Source organism: Pleuronectes platessa, chromosome 4 (assembly GCF_947347685.1).
Source record: "Pleuronectes platessa chromosome 4, fPlePla1.1, whole genome shotgun sequence".
NCBI classification, from domain to species: domain Eukaryota; kingdom Metazoa; phylum Chordata; class Actinopteri; order Pleuronectiformes; family Pleuronectidae; genus Pleuronectes; species Pleuronectes platessa.
Window position 1 is genome coordinate 23,428,939 of NC_070629.1, and position 18,555 is coordinate 23,447,493.

An 18,555-nucleotide genomic window follows, 5' to 3' on the forward strand; every position below is an offset into this window, starting at 1 on the left:
GGTCAAGAGGCTGACATATTTTTGAGATGCGTATCAGCAGAGAGAAGAAGTTCCATCACGTCTTTCAAGATGTTTGTCCCGACCAGCTTCCTTTCAGCGAATCAGCTGTTTTTCAACTTCTTCCAGAGGGTGAAGGAAGCACTTTGGACTACAGAGGAGCAGATAGGAGCAGATAGACGACTGTCATGGGAGTAGTGTCCATAGGGGCCACATACACAACCTCAGACGCAGCATTTATCTGGAATTTCTTTGAACATATTCAAAGGATTCATATCCCAAAGTTCATTTCAGCGGTCAAACTCATTATATCTGTCGAGATGTTTATCGGAACAAACTGTAAAAGCCCCCAGATAACGACTCAAAGTTATATCCGTCCTTTCATTGTTGGTCCAACAGAATCATCTGTAACTTATAACTGGAAACCAAGAGGTTATTAGTCTGTCTGCTTCTTCGTACATTATGTGTTGGTGGAAATTATAATTTTTTTGGCTCTGTGGTCATTTCATTTCTGTGATTTAAGCAAATTCCATCAGCACCGACCGGAGTAAATTCAGACAGATTTTTGCTCACACGCACAGAAAACATAACAATAATCTGTTTTCCTAATAATTCATGAAAGTGTCCTGGAACGAACCAGAGAGTTTGGAACCGAAAATTAGGAGAAAAGTCGAAGTTCTGAGCTTGTTCCTTTTGGTTAATTAAGTTGGAGGCACCAGTTTATTATACTTGCAAAGCAGTTGCTCATTCATTTTATACTTTATGGATTTATGGATGAAATTCCCCCTTTATGCAGGTTTAGCTCAACTACCATCCTATGAATAAGAGTCCCAGGGTTGTGCCAGCTTTGCATCTTGAAACTACATTGGTGGAGTGATGCATTTAGCTCCAGCAAGGCCAAGTCTGCCTGGCTCTCGCACTAGAAAAAATAAAAGTAAAACGGTAGAGGCCGGATCTGAATTTTATTATACCAACTCACAAAAGCCATCACTATAAATACGTCTGGTTATTTACGTTAAGATCCACACACTAAATCCTGAGGAATTGAAGAAAATGTAAAAAAAAATGTATATCTTAAAATTTAAAGGAAATAGATGAAATCATATAACGGACCCTTTAACAAGATCTTATTGATACTTTTTGCACAACTCTGCTGACAATTAAACAAAGTAACAAACCATTAAAACACAAGGGTGAATAACCTTCTTTGCGGAATCAATAACCAGGAAGTGAATCAACCGATTATTGATATTTTGTATTCCTCACTGTGATCAGTAATGGTTCCTTCTTTCTCGGAATCTATTTGGAGGCGATTCACCAAATAACCAATGTAACCTAATAAACCCTAATGAGACGTAGCAGACACATTAAGTGCATGATGGTAATTGGGTGACTTTCCCAAAATTGGCAATCTTTGCCATAAATTGGCTCAAATTGGGGCTGAATCCAATTCCAGTCCATTTTACTTAAATATATACAAATGAGATGATGGGGTTACACAAAAAATAGTCTGTCTCCTCAAGTTATTGTTTATGTAATATCATTCTTTTTTACCATTTGCCCAGAGACACAATATAGATTAGATTAGAAATAAATTTGCATTATGACTTTAATTAACCTTAAAGACAATCCTAGTTATTTGGCACTATCAAAGTAAACATGTTTGGAGGTGAGTTTTTAAATGAGACCTGCTTGATAATTATTTTTAAAAGTTTTAAGACCAATTCAAAGTCTAATCAGCATCAAACATTCTGATATGGATTTTGTCCTCACTTCATTTCACGATTTTATTTTTTTATTTTAGATATGTGAACGTCCAGGAGTGACGTGACCTCCATTGGGAATCTGACATGTCTCCTGTACGTGATTCTGACTCAGACATTTTCATACTCTTTGGATTACAAGCTTTATTGGTTTCCCAAAGCCACAAACGTTTATTTTCTATCCCGTCCAGAAGGAACTTTGTGATAACATGGCCACGGCTCCGCGACACAGAAGACACTCTGCAGAGACTCTCAAAACAAACGCAGTGGTGGGTCCGATGGTTCACGCAGGATGCGCAGAGGGAAATGAAGAGGAAGTAGATTGTCATAGCAGGATACGTGATGAACAGGGTGACTGTCATGTCGCTCGGCCCAGATCCCAGGAGGCCATGATTGTGGTCAGACGATGTTATGACAAAGAGATCGGATCATGGTGAAACCTAAACACTGATTTATTTGACAAGGTGGTTTGTCCCTTCTCACAGAAAGTGGACGGGTGGTGGTTATGCAACACTGAAAGAGGTCAAAGTATTATCGCTCTGGCTAACAGGTGACAGAGCGACAAGTGAAAGTGACCCTCAGTAAAGATGATATGTTGACAGGAGAGAGCTGCCAAGCAGAGACTGCTGGTGCTGGACACTTTAAGTAGAGTTAGTTGGATTTATGTTTGTCACAGTGGATATAGACGATGCAGCCGGGGTCTCCCCCCCCCCCCCCCACTAGCCAGAGACAAACCAGTTGCTTTTTAGCATCTTTAATCGTAATCAAACGGGAACAAACGTATTCCAACTAACTCTACTTGAAGTTACCAGCAGTCTTTGCTTGGCAGCTAAGCTTCTGTCCTTGTGTCTCTCACGTGTCTCTCATGTGTCTCTCCTCCATGTGTCTCTCATGTGTCTCTCATGTGTCTCTCCCCCTGTGGCAGCTCAGGTTCTGTCCTTGTGTCGCTCATGTGTCTCTCATATGTCTCTCCCCCTGTGGCAGCTCAGCTTCTGTCCCTGTGTCGCTCATGTGTCTCTCATGTGTCTCTCCCCCTGTGGCAGCTCAGCTTCTGTCCTTGTGTCTCTCACGTGTCTCTCATGTGTCTCTCCTCTCTGTGGCAGCTCAGGTTCTGTCCTTGTGTCGCTCATGTGTCTCTCATGTGTCTCTCCCCCTGTGGCAGCTCAGATTCTGTCCATGTGTCTCTCACGTGTCTCTCCTCTCTGTGGCAGCTCAGCTTCTGTCCATGTGTCTCTCATGTGTCTCTCCTCTCTGTGGCAGCTCAGCTTCTGTCCATGTGTCTCTCATGTGTGGCTGTGAATTAAATAACACCGTTTCGACTCGAATTCGAATCTCGAGGCTAACTAACACTTGGATGACACCACAGAAACAGTATGGAGTAAGGAGGCAGTTTATTTTTCAGTTTTTTCGGTTTTTAAGAAGTGGTCACCATTTAATTCAAATGTATTGGATTCTGCTGCAATGCTGTTTACCCCTGAAACCCCAAAAGTTTTTCCTGGGCTCAAACACTTCACCCACCGCTCCATCGGCACAGTGGTGAGTAGATAGAACACATGAGGGAATTTTCATTTCAGGTGAACTGTCCCTTTAACCTCTCTGGAAGACGTGAACTGACGTGAACTGGAAAAGAGAACATTTGTCCCCGTACTAGCTTCTCTGCGTTGGCTCCCGTCAAACCCAGACTAGAATTCTGCTTACGTAGAAAGCTTTTAATGAGCAAACTCCATCCAATCTCAAAGAGCTCATAATTCTGCATCACCCCAGTAGATCACTTTGCTCACGAAACGCAGTCCAGCTCCAGTCACCCTTCAGCTATCAGGCCCAATCATTTCCTCGTTGTCTGCATAAAGCGACTCGCTCAATGTTTCCACGTCCACACTATACCACGATGGCCTATGGGGGTTCATATGAACTAAATGTCGTCATCTTCCATGACCTTACACTGTAGCTGTTCTCATTGGCCCGTGGGGTTTTGTGTAGATCCAGCGTTAACTTGACATGAGGTCCGGTGGGCGAGAGAAATCAAACACACCTGTGGCGGTGCACGGAGCCCGTGAAAGCTTTTTGGTCGTCATTTGAAAAAGTACCATTTGCTTTGTTTTTACAAACTTCTCTTATATGATATCAAGTTACACTATACTCACAAGTTTCTAACAAGAACTGAGCCTGGTGTAGGTTCTTTAATCAGAAGGTCTGGTGATCGACGAGGGGGAAAGCTTGGCCTCCACTTCCCTGCTTTGAATTTTACTGTTGGGTTTGGGTCGCGTTTGCAGTTGTTAACATTTAGGATTTATTCTTTCCAACCTGGTTTATTTCCCACATACGTGGCTTCAGGGGATCTCGGGGCCGCGCTGACTTTGCTCCCACCACCTCTGTTGTTGAGATCCGGAGCAACAGGGCCACTTGCACAAAAACAAGGTACATATCGGTGTGAGCAGCGCCAGCTTTCCAAATAAACATGAATTTTCTTATGTAACTTTCAACCACTTGTCTTTGACTCAAACCAAAAGTAAACACAGAAAGTAGCCAGTTGGAACAGCCATTAGTAAACACTTCCTGGGTGTACCCTCAGTCAGACCCGGAGACAAGTGTTTGAAATTATTCATTTAAGATTCTTGTTTATTTAGAAAGTTGTAGGATGCTTGCCGGCTGTAACTTGCCTCAATGTGAGTCCTCAGTTCCCCTGAAACTCTTATAATCCAATAGCCATTTTCATATGAAATACTCCAGTTTGAAATAAACTGAAATTGTCTTCTCTTCCAATTTTGGTTAATACAATTTCCTGTCAAGCAACTTATTCCCTCTCATGGAAAGAGCCCAGAATCCAAACACTAAAGTATCACATCACAACATGCTCTTCCTGTTTGGTGCACAGAAAGATGTTGTGATACAAAGTTCATGACTTGAACAGGCAAAATAAAAAGAATGTGACCCTGTCAGCATCAGCGTTCAACGCCATTATAAAACTTTATTATGGGCTCAGAACCTTTCATTGCCACCTGCAACCTTCAGCGAGAGTTTTCTCTTGTTTTATAGTTTCTAATTAAATTGAAAAAACGATATGTGCACTTTAAGCAGATTAATTTCCTAAAGAAAGACGCCCCCCCCCGGTGTGTCGCAGTTTTTATGGAGCAAATGGTCTCAGAAAGACGACTGAGGTGTCCTTGAACTGAACATGACTGGGATTTGGATTTTTGCTTTTCCTTTCAGAGAATACATTAGGCCCTAGCTGTCCTGACTATGGCCTCCAGTGGTTAGTGTTGAGAAAAGTGGTATGATAGAAAAAAGACGACTCTGCAATTTCACGAGACACTTTTCCATAAGTTAAGTCAAACATATGGTCTCTCTTAACCTAATAAGTGGATAACACAACGCAGCGCACACCCTTTAATGCCTGGAAAGCAGACTTTAGAATAAGAACACAGTTTGGGGTAAACTGTGAAATAAACACATCATGAGTATTGCTTTAGTAACTTAACAAATTATTTATAATTTCATGATTATTAAATGCATTAATTGATCAGCTTCTTAGCGCAAGATAGCAAGATTTCCTTTCCACATTTTTATTCTTCAATTCAACATTAAAAAGAATACTTCGGATCTGACTAATTCCTGGAACATAATTCATAACTTTTACAGATTATTGGTGAAGCCCAGGACACATGAGTCGGCAGTTTTATCTTGTAAAGCCTGTTTCACCTTTTATGGAAATACTGTATGGAACTGTATGGGACTTTATTGCACGGTATACAGTGATAAATGAAGGCAGGTAACAAAGGAGGTGACGTCCATCTCGGACACTGGAGAGCCATTAGGTCTGGCTTCCATTTCCCCCCTATAGGTATATTGTTTGGAAAATACCGAAAGAGGTGGTGGGTGCAAAGGAGACAGAGTGCAACAGAGAGAGATCCAGAATATATGCCTGCTGAAAGTGCACTCAGGAGGCGACATCTGATATGGTTTGTGTGCAAGTCAGCGCACTTGTTCCCAGTCGCTGGTAAAACACTTACATTCATGTTGATCCACACCGCCGACAATTACTGGCACCGGTCGGGGCGAAGTGAGGGAGGCGCCTCGTTACATTTGGTAGGAGCTGAACTCCAGAATCACAAGTGGAAGATGAAAATTGAGCCGTACGACAATACATTTCTAAAACACACACACACTCACACACACACACACACACACACACACACACAATGCACATTTATTATGATTAATAGCAGGCAAAGTAGTCACTGCTTTGAGAATTGTTTGTTCATGAAATACCCGGAAACATACGTTTCCCACTAATTTCTCTGCCTTCGAAGTCAATGTTTTCATAAATTATTGTAGCTTGACATAAATCACTTGATTTATGGTTTGTTGCTGTTGATCCATCTCTGTGGCCTGAGTGACCTCCTCCACTAAATCACGATTCACGGGTGCACGGCACCTTTCACCAGACGCATGCAAGCCCCTGGCTCGGAGGCACAACTAACAAGATGGAGGCAATTTTCAAAATACTTGAGTAAGAAAGGTCTTTTCGGGGGCAGCAGAAGACACTGAGAGTGCACGTGCGAGCACCAGAGCAAGCAATGTGTCAACTCACACGGTGCCACGGTCAGAAGTAAACCACCCAGTGTTAAGTTATTTAACCAAACTCTGGTATGGTTGGGAGTTTCTAAATGTTAATATGAGTGTTCTCATCTGTTTTAAATCTTTGTCTTACAATGAACTTTACATTTGTGATATGTACAAGGTTGAAGTTGAACTTCATTTTACAGTTGTCATATGAATAACTCACACAGAGTAAAAACAGATAATTATTACAGGGTAAAGTAAAACCGGTATCATAAATCTGTTATATTGACCAAAACTGTGTCCACTTTGTCCTGATTATTATATTTTTCATTATGTTTTGGGTTATTTTAAGTCGTATATTCTTCCAAAGATCCTTTGATAAATCATTTGCTTTCCTACTCATGCACTCTGTGGTTTATGAATTGGCTCGTTACATCAGTCAATGCTAATGTTGGCAACCAGGGCATCTTGGTTTGAGTTATGAAGTGCTGAAATCTTAAAATAAATCAGGAAACAAGCAACGTTTAACCCACCAACATTGTTTCTGACCACCGAATTTGAGAAAACCTCAGAGCAAGACAAGGGAACCCGATACCCGGGCGGACGAGAAGCACGGCCTCCGGCATCTGGAGAAGCTCAGTGGTCAAATTAACCAACTTGTTTTTGAAATAAATGATTAATGGTGCGGATAAACAAGGAGGGGAAATGTTAGTCAGCTTGTAATAGGTGATGCAGGGGATAATGATTATTCGAGAATTGAAGGAGAAACATACTTAGACTCAGCAGCTGTAAAAAAAAAAAAAAAATGCTGAGAGCTCCAAGAATCACTGAGTAAGGAGCAGAGTTGGCAGACACGGCAGCACGAGTGTGTGTGTGTGGGGGTGTGGGGGGGGGGGGGGGGGGGGGGGGGGGGAGAGCTGTTGGCTTCCAGTAGGTGTGGACATGTGACTCCCAGTTGGAGCACCTCTCTGTGCGGTTGTGTTAACTATCACCGTTTGTGCTCGAATAAGATACAACTGTAAACTGATGTGTCCTTCTGATGGGATTAATAAATGTTAATGTTTTTCTATAGTAACAATGTATTTCTCACGTATTTGTGCTGCTTCACAAGTTTTACTATTCTTACAAAAACTGCTTTTCTTGTTCAGTTATTTCTGTGGACAACCTAATGAGCACTGGATTATGTAGATATGATTCTAAATGTTTTAGTTTTTAAGAGATAAAATGACTTTTGGACTCAATGTGATATGGAGTATACGTTGGCCCTCTCTTCTATTTGTTTTATCCAGCGCCATAACCAGAGATTTTACAAGTATTGCTGTTATGTCCAAAATAATGTTCAAGCTACCCACGGCCGTCAACTACAGACCTGTAGAAAAACATCAGTATCATTTGATTAAATTTCCAGGACTATGCAATTCCATTTTTATGTTAATCGTTTTTCTCTTTTTCAGTCTGTGTTTTATGACACAAAGTTTCTCCAGTTGATGGTCTGAAGAACCCAAACCAAAAACATACTGGTATCAGCCAATACAAATCCCAGCATGTTTAACTAAATGCAATTATCAAAATGTAAATACAACAATGTACATCCAAAGGACATGACTCTCAGTATAAGTTATGGTCCTGCTCTTAGTAGTATGTATTTATGGAACAGTGGTGTGGTCGATTTGTTTGAGTGCTGGAAAGCACTTACACGCACGTGCATACGTGCACGAGCAGACTGGAGTTGTGGCTTGTTTCAAAGGTCATGAAACCACCGTTCCTGAATTTACATACATTAGTCAAGTACGACTGACCACATGCTCAAATGTTCGACTGACTTCATGAATAGTTTCATCATGTTGAGGATGTTTAGGCAGTCGGCCCAACGTCTCGCTATGTGGGCGACCATTAGACAACACTAGTAAGTAGTTTGTGTTGAGGTCAAACTCAGAGTTTCTCATTGGAATTAAACACTTTGTGAGGTGTTGTCATTAATCTGTCAAACACACAAGTGCAAAAGGGTGGGGGGGCATATCTGCTGGAAAACCTAGATGGCAACAAAGCGTCAGTATAGCTCTAACTACATTTACTTGTTGGTTTAAGTGCTACTTTAAAAAAAAGTTCTGTTCAACATCATCATATCCACCATGTAGTGTTTCTCCAGCGTGTCACAGTAGAGTGTTAGCGACAGCCACGTGTATCACGTACAGCTCATCTGGAAGGTTCCTGAGAAAAGCTCAGGGACGCTGCTGTGTGCTGCTCTTTAATGAAAGTGGGGTTAACCAGACGTACATTTGCCAAACCACTGACTTAATTTGTCTCCATTGAAGTCCCCCCCCCCCCACCCCCCCCACCCCTCCTGAAAATGTGAAATCTGTTTGATATCTTAATTTGTTCCTTTTGTTTCACAAAGGTTTTTGTTGTTTCAACGTGGAATTATCTCATTATTGTCCCTTTTTGTGGTTGATATCTGACCAATCTAAAATCAGCCCAGCCTCAGGGGGCAGTAATGAGTCCATTAGAGCGTAAGCCACGTTCCATTTAACCTCAGAACTCAGAATGATTCGGAAGTTGCAATTCTAACAAAACTTCGACTTTGAAGGTCAGAGGAACCTAACCACCCCTGACTTCGAAATCCCCTCCGTATATCAACTGTAGTGAAAGCTTTAGTTTTTACTGCTTCTTGTTAAGCACTTCTTAAATGTGTTGTATACATGATACTGCCCAATTACTGTCTGTGGACGTTTTATTAAGGTGTTAGTATGTTTGAAATGCTGAGTAATGCGTTACTATGGATAGTGTCTGGTTAGCGGACTAACGTTAACATTGTTCCTGTGCAACTGGAACGCTACCAACTCAGGTTAATCGTGTGTGGCCTCATTCAAATCAAAAGTTGCATTTGCAAAGGAACGTCTACAAAGACAATGCACAGCTATTTCTCAAAACTTTTGCTTAGCTTAGCTTTTCAGGACACAACGTTGTCCTTCTTTATTATTTATTCATTCTGCCTAGCTCGTGATGGTACTCTCTACTTCATTAGCTCACATTACCCACACGCCACTGACGGTTGTCTTTTCGACACTTTTGTCTAAAACACAAAACTTTACGTTAAGGCCATAGATTAATTAAAGCCAAGAACATGAACACGTTCACAGATATCAGTGGGATAAGAACTGCCCAAAATGTGTTTGCTGTGTAGTCCTACTTTGTGCGTGCAGGTTCTGAGATGGATGAGGTGAGATTTATGAGCTATACTGTAACCAGCCACTAGGGGGTGACTGAGATCTTTTGGCTTCACTTTTGGGGAGCCCTCATGTCATCCATCTTTATTTAAAGAAAAAGCACTGGAGGTTGAAACCGGAGACAGATTGTGATTTTTGCTAAATTTCAATAAACACACGTTCTTCATCCTGTTGGCTTGTCGCAGCATGGCGCCTCCTATTGGTGGTAGTCATTATATGACGTGCCACAGTGATGCAGTTTAAGTGTGTTTTCAGCTTTAGCGACTTCAGATGGTTTTAGGCGTTCAGTGCATTTTCTTGTAGCACCAAACCTGATGCATGTCTGATATCTTCTTAATATTTCTGCTTTTTCTTTTGTGTGTCTGTGTATGATTTCTTGTTGCTTTTTGTCATTTGTAATTCCTAAGATGAAGACATACAACTGATGTCACTGGTTTGATCTTGACCCAGAGTGTGGGAGGTGCACAGCTTGTAATGACAAGTGATTTCAGCCGTTAATCTTTCATCTGGACGTTCAGCAGTCCATTTCCTCTGCAACATGTAGTTTGTCAAGTAATATGAATTTTCCTGGGAGGTCTGTGTGTGATACGAAATGGAAATATATGGATATTTCTTGCTCAGAAACCCACTGAAATGACCCACTGTGCATTGTGGAGAACACACGGAAAATATGAAAAATGTGACCCTGGTGTATACACCCCCCCCCCCCACACACACACACACACGCAGTGACACACACACATATCTGCACTATTAACACACGCTATTACGCTTTCATTGCTTTTGAACATTTGTCTGTCCACTTTAAACTCGTCCCAGGAAAAAACCCATAATCAGATATGTAAATATCGTATTTCCATCCACTCGGAGGTCTGAGCACAATAAGGTTTTTTTATTTTGTTGGAAACTATTTCACTTCCCATTTACAGTAACAAATTGATCTGCAAATACTTTACAAGGTGTAAAACAAAACCTTGTAAAAATCTAGATTTCTGTGTTTTCTGTGGCTGGCTGGTGGGTCACGTCGTGTGGCTCAGTTTTTCCTGTTTGCATGAGTATTATATAACAATGGAGATCAAACTTATCCAATTAGTTTCATGGGAACTTGCTGGTGTTCATAATTCTGCTTTAAAGGCTTTGAATTAAGTGGCTCTACATACTGTATATTTGTGTGGGATTTACCAGAGTCAGGAGGGTGAGCTATTCCTTCCCTGGAGCTGCTCACATCGCTGTGACTGAACACAAAGTACCAGCATAAATTAAATTGGGATTCTAACCCCTTTAACCCCCCCCTCCCCCCCAACCCCCCAAAGGCAAAAAAATTGTAATTGACTTTTTCTTGTCATCTTTAATTTTGTTGGTGTTTCATTTGTTTAGTCTAAGACTTTGACTCTTTGCAGAAAATCTGATCTGATCTAGTGACACATTAAATCAAGGTTAATCTAAAATTTACAAATATATTGCTTCGAAAATAAATTTTAAATGAAATAGTTCCTATCAATTTAAATTATATATATATATATAAATATTGATATCTCCAAGAAATAATGTGTCCATTGCTTTGAATATATTGTTTTAGTCATATAGGAACAACATTAAAACAATTCTGTTTGTTTATTTTTTTATATTAACTTCTCTTGACCTTCACTGATCCAAGTGTGTGTTTATTTATATATATATATATGTATATATATATATATGTACAAATCTGAACAAGAAAACAGGCTGGTCTTCTCACTAATTTGAGGGAAACTGCAAACTTCATGTCATACCTCTTTTGTTCAGTCATCGGGAGAAGCTCAGGCTCTTATAACACTCAATTATCACTTTGTGAATCTGTTCTACTTCAGCTCTGACACATTTCTGGACCGGGATTGTCTCGTCTCCTTTTCAATGGAGGCTGACGGCAGACGTGGTGGAGCAGCAGGTGCTCTCTGCTGTGTATCAATGGGCCCGGAGGTGACAGAGTGCTGTGCGTCACCGAACGACCCCGTTGATGTAAAGCAGCTTCGCAGGTTTAATAACATTTGTTCAAAGTTGTAGATCACTTATCCACTTAGGATTTTACCAAAGTATCCCTGCTTCCCACCCGAAATACATCCAAAAGTACTAACCTGTTCACACAGATGGTAAACATCAGCCTCATTGCTTGTCCATTTATGCATTTAATTAGGTGAAGGAGAGCAGAGAGGATCAGATTGCGGAGAGGTAGGAGGCGTGTCGTGGAGTCTCACTGTCGTACGATCCCATTTTGCCCAGTTTAATTCGGTTAATGTGTGTCGTTCCCAGAGTCGGGAGGCCGCTCTGCCACTCTGTCTTCACGGCGTCTCTGCGATGTGTTTACCTTAGCCACTGCATTGCTTGCTTAAGCTTAATTGCAATGAATTGAAGCCTCAGATTCTGTTTATTGTTTCAGGGGAGAAGCTCTCTCGGCCAGGTCTACTTCCTGAGGTCCTGTTTTCCTTTTATTTTCCATTAGACTAACACGCTCGGTTTTCCTGCCCTCCTCTGTGTGTCTAGCGTTAGCCATTTGACACATTACCAAGATCCAGAGGCTTTTTTCTGAGCTTTCAGGCTTCTTCATTTCGAGTGTTATGCTTTTGTTTGTTTGTCTGTAGTCTTTGGAGAAGCAGTAGCCGGCTCTTCTCAGGGCCGTGTGGCTGCACTAATGGGGTCATGGGATGATCTCACCAAACCTACCAAGGGACAAGGAAGTATGAGAAACTTTATCATATTAGCAGCTTCCGCTTCATGTTTACAACATATGACGACATGTCAAAGGCCACGTAAGCTGTGTAAATGTAGTGTAGTAATATACAGTGGCATTATATCATTTCTATTCCTGAATTATATGTAATTGACAGATAAAAATGGTATGAATTTAAATTAAAAAAACATGCTGAACTACTTTAAATGTAGACTTCATTCTCAAATACTGCAAAAACAAATTATCAAAATATTGCCTAATTCAAAATGTATTAAGAAACCTAATATAGTTGGTCACTTTGATGTCAAACGTTGCCTTTAACGAAATATCTTTGTGCTGTCAAACGCCAGAGGGTCGTGTTACTCAGCATTTATATATACATGTATATAAATATATAATCAAAGGTAACATAAGAGACGGGAATGGCAGAACATAATCCACGACATTAGGCAACAATCTGGAGTCAATTTAAAAAAATGGAAAAGGAGGCGGCGAGTGATTTTCAAAGCTGCTGAAACTGCAGACATAAAGCTCATTTGAGTGGAAAAGCTCAGACATACACGAGTTCAAAAGTTCAGTCTATTATATGTCGGTAAGACGGGAGCAGACGGTGTCAATTGACTGACATTATAGCACATTAAAGGAGGGAACATTGCCACTGTTAAAAACGCAGCTTTGCACAGACGGGGATTTAATGGATACTAGAGCTGAACATAGCAACTGTTCTGTGTCTTTTCAAACAAAATACCAAACATTTGCGGGTGTTGACACAAGAAATTCAAGTTATTTGTGATTTTCTCTGTTTTATATCACTGGAAACTGAATATTTGTGGCTCTGCACTGACCTTTGTTGGAAAAAATAAACAGTTCACAGCTCAGACTTTTCCTCAGGTTCCTGGAAGGTGCATGTGATGGGTCATTTTCACAATTTTCAAAAAATTCCCCAATTATGTGAGACAGTCGCTGGCAGCATAACTGTTGGTTGGAAACTGTATGGAAACACAACATCCAAATATGTTCTTTAAATATTGTTTGAGTTCTTTGACAGACATGACAAAGATGAAAGACATAGAATATAATTAATATGGAGAAATACTTCTATAGACTTGATTTATTAACTAGAACCTTCTCTCAGAGAAGAATCATTTTATTACAGACAACATTTGACACAACATGGATCATTTAGAGCATTGCACTTCTCAAACTGACAGCTGAGCCGAAAAGTGTCTTAATACTCCGCACCAACCAACATCTGTCCACCGCCTTACACCACATCTTCTGTAGCTGCGGAAAAATTGTCCATCATTACCATCAGTCAGATTCAAATTGGTTTGGTGTTAATAACTATGGCCCAGGACTCCTTGACCCCCCCTCTCCCCACCGTATGATGGAAAACAATGTTTTCTTAATTTTAGATTTTTGTGTGGAAGGACAGAGGAAGAAAAACACTGTAGTTCACCACATTATAATACTGCACTGTACATTAGTCATAGATCTCACACGATACCGCCTTCACAAAGCACTGTACAATGGAGTTTGTTAAACAACCCGACCCTAACAATGGCAGCACATGTGCCAGTGATTACTCATAAGGATCACATCCAGCACTGCTTTCATTTACCATATCGACCACAAGCTTGTGACTCAATTATTCTAAATTACTGGCCCCATCCACTTTACTGTAATGGTTTCCACAACGATTGAACAAAGTAGCTGAAATTAGGAGGGATAGCTTTTCACCCGTGGATACTGGAGCCATGAAGAAGTGGGTCATCTCTGCTTTGATAACTGCTGTATTGGGCAAAATGACCAAATCTGTTCCCACAGTCACAGATAGCCATCCCTGAGGTAGCTGGGTGCAGAAACGAGATGACGAAGCTCACAGCACTTCAAGTTTCTCCGTCTCTTTCTCGCAGCATGTGTCCGACTTCATGCGGGGAGTCATTCATTATTTTGATGTGCCAACCCCATACGTCAGGGTTTTCAAAGATCATTTACTGAGGAGTAATTCAGCAGATGATCTACCTGTGAGCGATCTGAGAACTTTCTACTGATTCAGTTAGTTCAGATGCATTTCTCCTCCGCTGTCTCAGACTTCAGTGACATCTGGATTGCAGGATCTTTTGGACACGGCAAGGCTGAAACGTCCCTGATTACATCTGTCCCTTCTCTGCTCTGAGCTTCAATGCTGCCCTGCTCAGAGGATAAAGAAGCTTGTGAGTTTCTGCCCAAGGAAGGTTGTGAGCCAGATAGTCTGTCTGTTTTATGACAGCTTCCAGGGTACACCTCACATCCTTCTGGCAAGTAGAGGAAGGTCTGGGAGGTGCTGTTGACATCTCGCATAGAGTCTCGGTGGGAGACTGAGGAGAGCTGATGAGCATCAATACAGGGGAAGTTTCCCTGTCTCTGTTGCCCCCTTGCTTCCATTTTGCAAAACAGACACTTGATTTTCTCAATGAGTTTGAGGAGAACAGCCTTGCGAAGCAGGATGTAGATCCAGGGGTCCAGGATAGGGTTGAAGGAGGCGAAGCGTATCGCTCTTAGATCTGGGTTTTTCTCCAAGTTCATCTCAACTGGAGTTTTGTAGAGCTGGTTCAAAAACACCTGCGCCTGCAAGGACAACAAGAATAGTTGCTGAGTAGATGGATGAATGTTTTAAATTGTTTGCAAGAGCGCACGTTTGGATGTGCCTGTGTGTGTTTTTGAAAGAAAGAGTGGAAATGTGGATGAGTAGCCAAAGAGAAGAGTCACCAAGAGCAAGACAAGAGGAAATTTAAAATAAACAAGAATATGTTTGAACTTTCCTCCCTAATTACCAACGTGGACTTGTATCAAACTCCATGAACAGATTGTTCCATGTTCAAATGGTACAATTCCCCTGAGGAGAGCCGTGCGTAAAACGTGCACAGTGGAAATAGGAAAAGACGAGAGCAATGGCTTATAATGGGGAATACAAAGTTATTAATTATCATATATTAAATGTATTGTCTTATGACACACAGGAATGTCTCAAATTGCTTGACTAAACAGTTCTAAAAAGTGTTTTATACCTAAAAGAGCCATGCGTAAAACGTGCGTAATTTGGTTGGAATTAACACAGTGAGCGGAGAAACGAGAACTTACAACAAGGGGGATGGAGCAGATGAGCACCACTGCCGATGTGCCTATTAGCAGAATGACCATCTGAATCTCTGCACCGGCCAGACGCCCGAAGCTGCGTCCTCTCCTCAGCGGATCCACGTTGCGCCCCATGTCGGTTCCCAGCGACATCCTGCGCACGAAGCGCCGATGCATCCTTATCAAAGCCACACACACCAGCACGTTACAAATGACAGTGGCGAGAATCAGGAGCGAGCTGAAACCTGCATACATGTAGGAGTAGGCTGCATCGCTGGTCTTGTTGCTCCTCCACTCTAGAAAACACCAGGTTTGCGGGTACTGTTTCTTCACCTGTCCGAAGCCCATGATCGGCAGAGCGCAGAAAAGCGCGTTGGAGATGTAGATCGTTAGCAGAGTTAAACCCGCCAGTCTCTGGTCCACATAATCATTGTAGAAGTACGCATGGTTTATAGCGATGTATCTCTCCACCGACATGGCACAGATGATGCTGAGTCCCGCCAGAGAGAAGAACAGCATCGTGAATCCAAAGTACTGGCACAGCGGGTCGTCCCCGGGCCACGATCCTTTCACATAGATGGCGATGGTGACCGGACTGGCCAGCAGCGTGCCCAGCAGGTCCGTGACCGCCAGTCCACACACCAGCGTGTAGAACGTGGTTTCCTTCTGCTCTTTGCGGGACTTGCAGAGAACCACGATGGCGATGACATTCCCAACCACACCGAAAATAAACATAACGGACGGAATGGTCGGCACCATGGTCCTCCCGGTCATCGACTGATTATTCATCGTTCTGCCCTCTACACGCAGCTCAAAACGAGTGAAACAACTTTTCTTAGCGCCAGTATTTCCAGTCTAAAGCTTGAAACTCATATGTACTGTGCCTGAGTGCCATTGTCAAATAAAAAATAAAAAAACACCTTGCAACTTATCTCAGAAGACAAACTTTAAAAAAGAAGCTTGCGCGCCTTTGAGCATCCTCTGCCTGCTGCTGCTGCTGCGGTCAGCGACGTGTCAGTTGTGATTTGCTATCAGAGACTCAAAGATGTGCAAGACAGGAGTTCTCTCACCAGCACAGAGAGATAAAAAGCAAGCAACAGACACCAGGGACTTCATTGAACTGAGGCTCTGCCTTCAAGCTTCCTGCCGGGTTCGGTCCCTCCCCTTCACTTCACTTCAACCCTCATCAGCTGTTCAGCCCGGTGCAGGCGAGGCCTCGGACATATTGTGTAACACCATCACACAGAGGTTCAGCAGCAGCACTCACTGCAAATGTTCAACAACAATGGCTGATATATTATTAAGTTAAGCAATCGGCCGTCTGAAAAACTGAAGTGTATTGTTTTTGCTGTTAAAATAAGTATAAAGATAAATTATATTGAAATGTACATTTTGATGAATGAGGTGAGTCTTGTATCCACTTGGAACTTCTGATTCATTCCATGCAGAATAAATTCATCATAAATCGAAATATTCAGTTTAAAGACTGGTGTGAAAAGTTACACTTCCTAGAAAAGTAGCACACATGAGATATATATATATATTTAAGGATTTTACTTGATCACAGATTCCAATTTAAACATTTGATCACACAGCTGATAATCAATATAAGGTTTGTATTTGTCAAACTATTTTCAAACAGTGTATTTATGTCAGTTATCTATGAAATTGTTTTTTGCAACTGAAAATCTTTGAAACATCTACAAAAAAGTAAAAAAGTAAATTTTTCTAGACGATTGCAGAGCTGCAGAAACTTTGCTTTGTCTTTAGTACAAACTGATTAAAACTCGAACACTTGTCCAGTGTATTACTGAGGATACTGCAAGGGCCAATGATAGAAGAAATCCCACGTCAGTATTGTTGCAATACACCTTCCAACCACACGTGGGAGCATAGAGCTGCTGTGCAGAACTCTTGCTCCATTTGTAAATTTTTGGACTTTTGTATTGAAATATGTTTTGAAGGTGTATTACAATAAATTAATGGTTTTTAGTGGTTCATATAATTATTATTATTTAAAGTGTTTTCATCCCGATAAGTTGCAAAAGCATCTTGCCTTTTTTAGTGAGTCGAAATTTTCTATAAAATAAAATAGAATTGGAGTGTGAGAAACAAAAATGTTAGTTTTCCGTATTATTTCTGTGCCTTTTAACATTTGTTTGCCAACATGTTTGACGAACCAGCTTATCTGTACCGATGATGTCAGCAGTGGGCGGGGCAGACCTGTGTCTGGAGCTCCTCTGAATGTTGTCTTGACCCTGAACCAGCTGTCAGCTGCATTAGAAGTGATAAATCACCAGTGACATCCACATCATCCAGCAGGAGGATGTTGGACCTTTTGAACAACACGAATAAGAACTGATTCTTGAATAAACCTCATCTAGTTTACGGACTGCTTTCAGAGAAAAAGCTGAACCCTGTGACCTTGAGCCCTGAGCCTGACGTCACCCGTCAGACTGACCCTGTGTGCCTGGGAAACACACTTGTTGTTTTTTCTGTTGCATTTATTTAAACAGAGAACAGGGAGAAGCCCTTTGAGATCACAGGCATGTGTATAGCCTTGAAAGAACAATATATATTTAAGTAAACCAATCAAACGCGGACCGTATACATAACACATGTGTCCTCAACATGTCAACCCTTTGACAAACACGGCTGTTATGCAATGTGTTGTTGTGTGTATGTGCCACTCTGTGTGCGCAGATTACAATATGATTTCAGCACCCTGTTGTGTTCCCTCTGTGTGTGCGTCTGGTTCCAAAGACATGCAGAATATGCTGTAAGTAGATTTGAAAGATTAGGCTTCTCATGAATGTGCTTTTCCTGGATTTGTTTGTTGAAGTCAGATAACCTGCAGCGTGATTGCACTGTAAACTCAGAGTAATGACCACCAGCGCTGCCGAGAGAATCCATTCTCCTGTAAATACACCCGGGCTTGTGTTCTGTAGATGGACAATCACGCGGCCGAGTGTGGGTTTTTCCGTGTGTATGTTTGTTTTGTCTGTTTTGTTTTGCTGAGCAAAGAGAAATCTATGTCCCAAACACACCATTTCTTCCAGGGCTCTAATTCCTGGAATTTCTGCATTGTGTCATGGAAAGGTTTTGTTGGCTCTATAGACCCCTGTAACCCCAAAGTGCTGTCAATTGGTGGAAAACACTCTTTACTTTTTCTTCTGTGGTA

The 18,555-nt window shown here is 41.5% G+C and overlaps 1 protein-coding gene across 1 annotated transcript; it reads right to left on the minus strand.

Annotated features, from left to right (window-relative positions):
* Nucleotides 1-13,467: 13,467 nt before the first annotated feature.
* On the minus strand, nt 13,468-16,411 carry ptger4a (prostaglandin E receptor 4 (subtype EP4) a). Its single transcript, XM_053421136.1, has 2 exons — nt 15,381-16,411; nt 13,468-14,867 (listed from the first exon to the last, which is right to left on the minus strand). The coding sequence occupies exons 1-2, from the start codon at nt 16,161-16,163 to the stop codon at nt 14,322-14,324; spliced, it is 1,329 nt and encodes a 442-aa protein (XP_053277111.1). The 5' UTR covers nt 16,164-16,411; the 3' UTR covers nt 13,468-14,321.
* Nucleotides 16,412-18,555: the final 2,144 nt, after the last annotated feature.

Coding starts and splice junctions, on each gene's coding strand:
- ptger4a (XM_053421136.1), bottom strand. CDS start 16,163: ATGAATAATCAGTCGATGACCGGGAGGACCATGGTGCCGACCATTCCG. Junction 14,868..15,380: donor TCTGCTCCATCCCCCTTGTT/GTAAGTTCTCGT, acceptor TTGTCCTTGCAG/GCGCAGGTGTTTTTGAACCA.